A 10,000-nucleotide genomic window follows, 5' to 3' on the forward strand; every position below is an offset into this window, starting at 1 on the left:
GCAGCCTACTATCCTGGAACCTTTTCCTCAACGCAACCCAAATGGATTCCCAGACTGAAATACCGAGGAAATGCTCCATGGCTGAATCAAAGACTCACCTGCCTCCCTAGAGGAGTTCTGCTGTGCTCGTTAGGACTTAATGTGTCTGGGTGGTTTGTACGTTTGCATTTGTGGGGGCTGCTAATCATCTGTTCAGTCTCTGGCACTAACCGTCATTCTCTTAACTGTTACATTTAAACCGATAAAACAAAAGACAACGACTAAAGTAAAGGTTAAATGAGCCTGTTGATTTTTGATGGAAATATCTCATAAAGGCCTGCTTCTTACTGTCTTGCGTTGTTTGCCATTTGTATCAGCCAAATTGACGTGAGTTGTCGGTTAAACATCTGATCCAGTGAAGCCACTGAGGATCAGCCGACTCAAGGATGTGTACCTCATTTGTTCTTTCAGGAGGAGTAAAGCCTTTCTAAATTATGTCAGCCCTTGAGTCAGCTTGCAGTCTATGGGCGTAACATAAACAAGACACTTTGTTATGAACCCTGATCATGAGAGCTTTCACACATTGGCCTCCTAATGTTTTGTCACTCTGTGCTAATAACATTAATCTCAGGTCTGGTTTATATATTTGAGGTTCAATTGACTCATTGCTAAACAAAGCGTCTCCCTGCCAGTCATCTCGACCCTGCCCCCCCCCCCCCCCAGGGCAGCGAGTCGACCCCAGACTCACGTGGTCCACGATGGAGATGTCGCAGCCGGGCTGGTCCAGGAGCAGGGAGACGATCTCCGAGCGGCCGTGCTCGCTGGCGCACATCAGGGCGGTGGATCCCTCGTCGTCCTGGACGTTGACGTCCACGCCGCAGTCCAGCAGCGCCCGCACCATCTCCTCACGCCCGTGGCTCACCGCCAGCATCAGCGCCGTCTGGCCCGCCTGGGGGAGGAGCTTAGCGTTTAGTACCTGGGGCGGCAGGTGGCCCCGGGAGGTGGAGCGGGTTGGCTGGTAACCGGAAGGTTGCTAGTTCGATCCCCGGCTCCTCCTAGCGTATCGAGGTGTCCCTGAGCAAGACGCCTCACCCTAACTGCTCCTGACGAGCTGGCTGTCGCCCTGCGTGGTTGGGTCCACCGTCGGTGTGTGAATGTGTGTATGAATGGGTGATTATTAGCCAACATTGCAAAGTGCTTTGAGTGGACGCTGGTTGGAAAAGCTCTATATAAACGCAGTCCATTTAGCATTTACAGCTCACGGCTAGTGCTACTGTTTAGCATTTACTGTTCAAGGCTAGTGCTACTGTTTAGCATTTACTGCTCACGGCTAGTGCTACTGTTTAGCATTTACTGCTCACGGCTAGTGCTACTTTTTAGCATTTACTGCTCACGGCTAGTGCTACTGTTTAGCATTTACTGCTCACGGCTAGTGCTACTGTTTAGCATTTACTGCTCACGGCTAGTGCTACTGTTTAGCATTTACTGCTCACGGCTAGTGCTACTGTTTAGCACTTACTGCTCACGGCTAGTGCTACTGTTTAGCATTTACTACTCACGGCCAGTGCTACTGTTTAGCATTTACTGCTCACGGCCAGTGCTACTGTTTAGCATTTACTGCTCACGGCTAGCGCTACTGTTTAGCATTTACTGCTCACGGCTAGCGCTACTGTTGACACCCGGCTTCACAGGAGATGCCGCTATTGTAGTGGATTGTTTTTCAGAAAATAGTACTGTCTTCAACTATAGAGTTAAAGAGTCTAACTACAGACTCTAACTCTAGAGTTATAGTTAAGTCTTAACTATAGCGCGCTGAATTTAACCCCTGGGCCAGGCCTGGGTTTATTCTAAATAGTGCAGTACGAGGGAAGGTATTTGTATGTGATCACAGCATTCCTCTATGATCTATATCTGACTCTGCATTTTTCCGTTATGAAATCAGCCCAGATGTTCAACATACAGAAAATAGTGACCGGTGAACTGAATGAAACAAAAAACAATAAAAAAACGAAAAGTAGACGGACATTCAACAAATGACGCGACACAATAACAAAGCATGGCTTGTGCAAACAACAAGCACAACAAATAAACATTCATTTGATTTATAGTCAGCCGTGTTCCGCCTTGTCTGCTGTGAATAGCAGTCAGGCGCCAGGTCCAAAACACGAGACAACTCAATTAGACGAACGCAAACCACGCTAACCCCGTCATGGGATCATCTCGTACGCCCACACAATGCATCCCAGCCATGGACACCTATTACCACTCTGGGGAGGGAGCTGAGTTCAACTGTACGTGGTAACTGATTGAAGGCAATTATCCATTTATCAGACGTTCACCCCGTTTACTCTTTAAGCTGATGCTCTAATCCCGGGCTCAGGTTTGCCTACAGATAGGCCTGGGGTAGAGTAGGGTTCAGACTCCCAGAACCTTTGGGTTGGGGCGTCGCAGTGACCCATGCTCACCTCTACTAGCCTATCCTGCCCTTTGATTAGCACTGCGAGCTATAACCATGGTCTTTGTCAAACGTAGGTGTAGGCGGTTGAACACGCTGAACAAGTGTGTATTTGTGGGACAAAGACGATTCTTTCTCAGCTGAGGATGTGTGTGTGTGGGGGGGGGCTGGTATTTCTTTGAAGTCTTCAAAGGAGTGTTGGCTCATTTATCCTTTGAGTGGAGACCACACTGAATGTTAACAACCGCTATTCACATCTTGAGATATGCTTTGTTTAAACTAAGACATACTTAGTTTAAATGGACAACGTGTCAAGCACATGACGTACGTTCCTTTCTATTTATTTTTAAGTGACGACCTCAAGTGAATAATATTATATGGTCTGAATAAAGTTAGCTTTATTGTGGTTTGATCTCTTAGCTCGAGATCATGGGACACGGTTTATTTATAATCAAATCAATTTGAATGACTACATCTCCTTCAGACTCAGTCACCCACAATGCCTCTTCTGATATACGAGGAAGTAGAGACAGATCAGCACACCGGATTGTGGTGTCCTCTAACTCCCGCTATCGTAAATCTATTCCTGTTGGATCGAAACACATCCTTCCCCCCTCCGTCCTACGCTAACCTCTGCCTCCAGTAACCTATCTCACCTGGAAATGCGTACGATCACAGAAGCAAAAAACTGTACAGGGATTTCGTCCCTAATGACAAGTCTTATCTGGAAATGAGTCAGCAGAAATCCCCCAAAACCACGTTTCCCGTCTGTCTTCCACAAACATAAGCCAGATGTTAGCTTTTTGTTTTCCCCCCTGGGGGATGAGTGTTCATTCAGAGCTTGCAGACATGGTAGGGTTAGGGCATGGTGTGTTACCAGTATGTAGTCATGGGAGCAGAGTAATCTCTTGTATAAAGGCTCAGTTATGGTTACACGTTGACGCCACGCAATGACAACGCAGACGTCTTTTTGTTCTGCGTCGGCTTTTAGTGAGCGGACCAATCACAGCCCTTGCTGCTATGATGTGGCTTCAATGTTTGGGGGGCAAGGAGGGTCCGGAAGGACGAAATGGGTCCGTTACCCCCTTGCGTTGCGTCAACGTTGAACCATAACTAAGCCTTTACACTCAGGTCATTAAAGGAGCATTTCACCGGTGGAGGCATGAATATGTATTGAAATTGGGTCCTATATGTAGTCGAATAATAAAATAAAATTCTAATTTGGTGCCGTCTTGAAAGAGAAAAGGCAGAAAGTGACTTTTTGGCGCTTGTGGATTGAAGACAACAACTCCCACCATGCACAGCTTCGCTGGCGGCCACTCCCGCTGATCATCTCCGCCTATCGGACACCTCCTTGTTCCACCTACTAATGGAACAAATCAGCGTGGAGCTTGACCCGACGTCACTGGCAGAGAGTAGTAACGCTTGCACAGAAGCATACGGCCGACATCTTTCTTTATTCTGGGTGGAAATAGTAACATAGTTACGCCATTAAATGCGTTTATGTAAACATTTTTAGCGAGAAATTTGCATTATACTTTCATCATGTTCGCTCGTTGAATGTGAAGGATGTTTGGTTTGATAGTTATGACGAAGAGGGAACGCTCCATTCACTTGCATGGACAGCGTCTCCGGTTGCTAAGCAACCTCAACGTCTTGGCAGACTATCTGCTGATCAACACTACGAATGCTGGAAACACACCAGACACACCATGTGAAGTTATTTAACCCGATTATTGTTATTTATATCCGAGATTATTTAATCTAACCCGATCTAAACTCTATCATGCACCCAAACATGGCGGCGTTTGGGTTTCCTACCTCGGACTCCTAAATCCAGCGCAGCCACAGGCGCGTTGGCGCGTTGAACCATTTTTGTAACACACAATGATCAAGCGTCAAGTTAGGCACGTTACACGCGTTTGGTGTGGCCGTAGCATTATGCGGTTTCACCCAAAAAATCGGCTTCGTGTGGACGGGGCCAAGAAGGCGAACATCACGTCACCAAGTCACCAAGACAGCGCCAGGCGACTTACGCCACTATCTGCCAATGGATCGTGGATGCCTGGGCTGATATAACAGTCTCAACTGTGGTCCAAGCTTTCACGAAGGCAGGAATAATCACTGAACTGCCAGGCAACAGCAGCGACACTGACTCGGATAATGACGAGAGGGATCCGGGCATGTTGGATGCCGTACTCGCCCAACTGTTCAATTCGGACACAAGAATTCGAGCGATTCGTAGACGGGGAATGAACTGAAAAAGTGAGCTTATTGTTAAGAGATATTGATATTGATCAGATATTGATGAGATATTGTTAATATGCACATTAACGTTTGAACATCGTTACCATGGGAGTGACCGGAGTTGTCAGAACGCTTAATAAAGTTTGACTTTATCTGACTGTTTTGTTGACATTCCCTTTAGCACAGCTCGGTCTAGTCGATGCATAACGCAACCCCATTCAAACGTTTGACTGCAGTATCTTCTATTCTATGCGCCTTATAATCCGGTGCGCCCTATATATGAAAACAGTTCTAAATTAGGCCATTCATTAAAGGTGCGCTTTATAATCCGGTGTGCCTTATAGTGCGGAAAATACGGTAGTCCTCGTTTGTATTTCTTTCGAAATGGTGAACTTTTGCATGGTGCCATCTTCTATGTCAGATCCAGTACCCTCCGCCATTGTACTTCAGTTTTATCAACAGCCTCTGTTATCTTAGCTTCAGACGCTGTGTATGTTAGTTTCTGCTGGTGTAGTCCCACCCACTGGCACTGCTGTAATAGGTCTGTAGCGTCAGTGGGTCCCACCCCCTAGAGGGGGTGGGAGGGGGCATATTGCGTCATCTAAAACAGGAAGTGTTGGAGATCGATACGGATCTCTCCAGTGTCTCCAGAAAATAAGGGAATGATGCTAGACCATTCAAAAATGTGCGGGGGGTTCTAAAAATACAAAGCTTATGTGAAATGGGTGAAGTTGCCCTTTAATGAGCGTGTTGGGAGAGTTTAGCATCCTGCTCAATGCCTGCATGGAGACGGTGGACTTTGGGGTTCGAGGCCAGAACCGTCTTCTGCTGGAAATGAAACATCATACACCATTGAAACCCAACTCAGGGGTCGGTGTAAGCAGGTTCCAGTTGGTACTTTGTACGATTTGTATGTTTCCCTGTGTGACTTACAAAGCATAAATGACAGTTATGCTGTGGTGGAGTTGGAGTCCTACCTGGCTGGCCTTGGCGTTGACGTTCCCCAGGCTGAACAGCTTTTTGACCACCGCCATGTCGTCCTCCTCCTTGACCGCGGATAGCGCTGCTAGCATGATAGCCGTGTAGCCCGCCTTGTTCTGCTTGTCCACGCAGCACACACCTGCAGCACAGACATATAGTTAGCATGATAGCCGTGTAGCCCGCCTACAGATTCTTGACTAAATTGTTTGGTTTATTATTCATAATATTTGTTTGGATTCAGCCATAAGAAGAATCAGAATCAGATTTGTTTATTATTCATCCTAAAAATTGCATTTTATGCGGAGCATGAGAGCAAAACATTTCCCAAGCTATATGAGGAAAATATTATCCAAAGTATAAGTTCGAAGGCATGGCATCACACACGTGCACACACACACAAACACATGCACTCTAAAACAAGTGTGAAGCGTCTCCGCTTGAAGACATACTATTGATTCAAGATAACCGCTTGATGGAATTTTGTTTGGTCACATGACGGGAAAATCAACACTAACATTCCACGAGCCCCTAGTCCAATCACAAGGCCCCACCACACTCTGGTGAGGTGTGTGTTCATTCCATTAAGGAACCGAGGTTGATCCCGTTGGAATTCTAAAACAAACACCAGGCAGCCGGACGTTCACAGAGAGACGCGGAAACGTAGGAATTAAAGAATTAGAGTCAAGCAGATTAATTTGTTTTGTATCAGAAGAAGGACGATGATCGTTAATGTTTCAACTGACGTGAATCATCTGCTTTAACTCAAACTCAGGCTGATTTCAGTCCAAGATGGTGAATGTGAATGATGGTTCCCGCCCCCATCTTGTTTGTTGTGTGTGACAAGTACCGTGGGAGTGTAACGTTTGATCCAGCCCAACAATAATATAGCGTATGTGTTGTATAGATTTCAATCATTTGGAGTCGTCTCTTTACCATACATTTTCTATTGCTCTTATCCGTAACAAAGTGAACATTATTGGTGCCGTCCACCCCCAAGTGTTTTGAAATTGCGTTTTGAATCCGTGATTTGATTGAATTCTTTGTTTCCTTGATTTGTGTTTTTAAACTGAATTTCAAATCTCCGTTTTAAATCTAAATTTTAAATCAGTAATTTAAATTTGTGTTTTGAATCTGCATTTCTAATCCCTTTTTTTAATCTCCTTTTGAATCCGCATTCTCAATCCGTGTTTTTTTATCCGCGCCTCAATCCGTTTTCCCCCCCTGTGTTCTCCGTGTTTCCAGCCCTCCTCACCCGTGTCCAGCAGCAGCCCCACCACGCCGAAGTTGGAGTGGGACACGCTGTAGTGCAGCGCCGTGTTGCCGTTCCCGTCCGTCATGTTCACCACCGTCTCCAGCAGCGCCGCCGACACCTCCGTGAACGCCATCAGGTAGTCGGAGACCCGCGCGGGCTGCGCCGTCTTGGCGCTGGACACCCGGAACCACTCCAGCTGCACCGAGTGCGTGCTGGACAGCTGGGGGTCAAAGGGGTCAGAGGTCATGTGTCAGGTCATGTGACCTTACATATGAGGTCATGTGACCTTACATGACGTGTATTCATTTTGGGGTTATTAGTGATTTTATCCAAAGCGATTTATAGTGAATTCAGATTGAGGTCATTGAAGAGGAGATAGAGGTTAGGCCCCTTGGCCAAGGATGTCTACAGGTAGTTTGTGGACCAATAAGAACCTTTGTCTAACAGTTGAACACTCTCACCCCTACATTAAACTCCTTCTCGTTATATAATGTCTTGATGAAAACACGTGACTTTATATTTCCCCAATCAAAATGTTGTTATCCCCATAAGGAGAACGACAGCCACTCGATGTGGTGAGTGAGTGAGGGAGGGATCCTGATTCAATGCTCAGCTCCAGCTCACCACTTCCTTGGTCTTCAGGGCGGTGATGTCATCTTTCAGGTGGTTCTTCAGGATAAGACACGCCTCTCGCATCTTAGAACTTAGCTCGAACCTGCGGCAGAGAACCAACACACCGGAATTACACACCGGAATATTCTATGGTACTCTATTCCCTTCTACTGCTCCACTTCTGTCCTGCATCGAGCTCATGTAAGCTCGGTAGAATCATCATTGACAGAATTACAACAAAGCAATATGACAAAAGGTGCTAGTCTCCAGGCAGTGCGTCATGAACATTACAATCAAAATAGATTTTATTGATTGCTAAAATTTATAAAAGCCAAAATAGCACAGAAAAAACAAAATGCTGTGAAAGTCACGTTAAAACACATTAGGACATTTACAAAGCGAACAATTAGGTCTGATAAAAGGAGGAAATAAGGAATCAGGGAAATAATGGAGAGGCTAAAAAGCCAACATTTTAAAAGCACATTTTAAAATGGGTGTGTTTTAAGCAAACATTTTACTTTTCTTTGACGATTTGCGAGTCGTCTCGGTGCGCGGCCCTCAGGGTCTCCTCGTCCGTGTCGCTCTCGTCCACGTTGACGTTGCGCTCCTCGTCGGACGTCTCCTCCTCCAGCGCCGCCTCGTCCTCCTCATCGCTGTCCGAGCACTCGCCGTCGCCGCTCTCTGCGGAGGAGCTCCCCTCCTCATCCTCCTCCTCTTCTTCCTCGTCTTCCGCCTCCTCTTCGCTCGATGTAGACTCATACCTGGAGGGGGGGGGGGAGATGTTGGACGGTTCAGGTCGTAAACACTTAAAGCAGTGTGAAGTCGTTTCTGACCACTAGGGGGCAGTAGATAAACCATCAATATTGCATGGAGGACTACGCAGAATTTAATTAGCTAATTAAGTTAAATAACACTCAAAAGATGAAATGGCAAAGACCATCTGGCTGTTTACTTTCAGAACGTCTCAATGTGTTGTTATTGATCCACCAGCAAAGGGTTCATGGACAGATTTGTAAAATGGGAAATTTGATTAGAGTTTAATTTGAGTTGAATAACAAATAATGTTATTGATTTAGGCCTGGCATTAGGAGCTACGGCTAACTCGCTCGGGAAACTGATCAAGCATTTCCGCATTCAGTATACCAAGCAAACGTGTAGAACCAAGATGGCCACAAGGTGAACGCACCCTATAGGAGGGCTAGATTCAAATCGTGGTTCCATGTTCTATCTTACCCTCCGTTGAGGATACCGACAAATTGCAGGCTCTTCTTGCCGGCGTTGCCTGTGGTAGTCCCATCCTTCCTCTTCATGATGGACTTCAGGAGTCCTGGGACAGGGCAAACACACGGTTGTCAAGGCGACATAGAAGGACATCAACAACATCAACAACAGCGGTCCTTCCTTCGGAGACCAACCCCAGCCTAGGGTTTCACCTCGGTTGTAACGTGCATTGATACAATGCTGACTATATGAAGTCACCTGAGGATGGGTGTTTCACATAGAGCAACACTTGTTCTTCAACAGATACACAAACGAAAACATTACAAAAATGTGTGATACCAACTAGATGTATCACAAAGAGATATAGCATATCATGTTTAGAACTATTTATTTCAGTACAACCCTGAGGTTCAATGCACGATGATAACCGAAAGGCCAGACCTGGCCAAAAGGTATCTAGATTAATTGCACAAATTCATTAAACAAGCTATAAATCCGTTAAATGTGGTTAAAATAGAGCAAGTTATGCAGGAGGTGGAACAGGACACTGTCAGCAGTATGGTGTCAGCATCCTCCAATCGCACTCAGACATCAGACATGACGGACGCTGCAGGTCAGCAGATTGACAAAAAGGACTTTTGTTTTCTGTGCCTTAAACCGTTTATATCATCTCATTTATATAACCTCATTTATATAACCCGCAAAAACAGCCAGAAGGCAGCACATTAAATTAATACAGTTTGGAATCAGCCGGTTTCCCCATTTTAAGGTTTTATGAATTAAACACAATTGCAACCACAACGGGTTGAATTGAATCCTAAGACTTTTATGCAAGCCACAATTTGAAACACATGAGGGGTGTAAACACAGTTTCACCATCTACACCAGCTAATGAAGCAGTGACCACGTTTGATAAGTTTGTGGAGCATTTAAGGGAGCATATCGGTTGGATTGCCAGTATCACCCTCCATGAACTTGAAGGGCAATATGTTGAATCCATTGGCTGTGGATTAAGGGATCAAGCCACTTAGATAGCCCGCAAACTGATTGTTTGCCTTCTGTAGTTGCACATGCTCAGTGGTTATTCAGAGGTTAGTTCAGAAACAAAGAATTGTCTTTCCAGATCTCCCATAGCGTCACAGAGACTGTGTTGGACCTGCTATGACATCTTTCTTTAAACAACAACCAAAGCTATAACCATCACCGACACATTCCTTGAATGTAGAAAGTAGAAAACATTGATGAATCATAAA

At 45.6% G+C, this 10,000-nt stretch overlaps 1 protein-coding gene across 1 annotated transcript in view; it reads right to left on the minus strand.

Moving 5' to 3' along the window:
- kank3 (KN motif and ankyrin repeat domains 3) overlaps positions 1 to 10,000 on the minus strand; it is a 34,036-nt gene that overhangs the window by 4,441 nt on the left and 19,595 nt on the right. Inside the window, exons 6-11 of the mRNA XM_030371982.1 lie at positions 8,760 to 8,853; positions 8,045 to 8,287; positions 7,539 to 7,629; positions 6,915 to 7,134; positions 5,659 to 5,801; positions 728 to 928 (exon numbers count right to left, since the gene is read on the minus strand). Of these exons, the coding sequence (XP_030227842.1) occupies positions 728 to 928; positions 5,659 to 5,801; positions 6,915 to 7,134; positions 7,539 to 7,629; positions 8,045 to 8,287; positions 8,760 to 8,853 (992 nt within the window). The remainder of the gene's footprint in view (positions 1 to 727; positions 929 to 5,658; positions 5,802 to 6,914; positions 7,135 to 7,538; positions 7,630 to 8,044; positions 8,288 to 8,759; positions 8,854 to 10,000) is intronic.

This window comes from Gadus morhua, chromosome 12 (assembly GCF_902167405.1).
Source record: "Gadus morhua chromosome 12, gadMor3.0, whole genome shotgun sequence".
In the NCBI taxonomy this organism is placed as follows: domain Eukaryota; kingdom Metazoa; phylum Chordata; class Actinopteri; order Gadiformes; family Gadidae; genus Gadus; species Gadus morhua.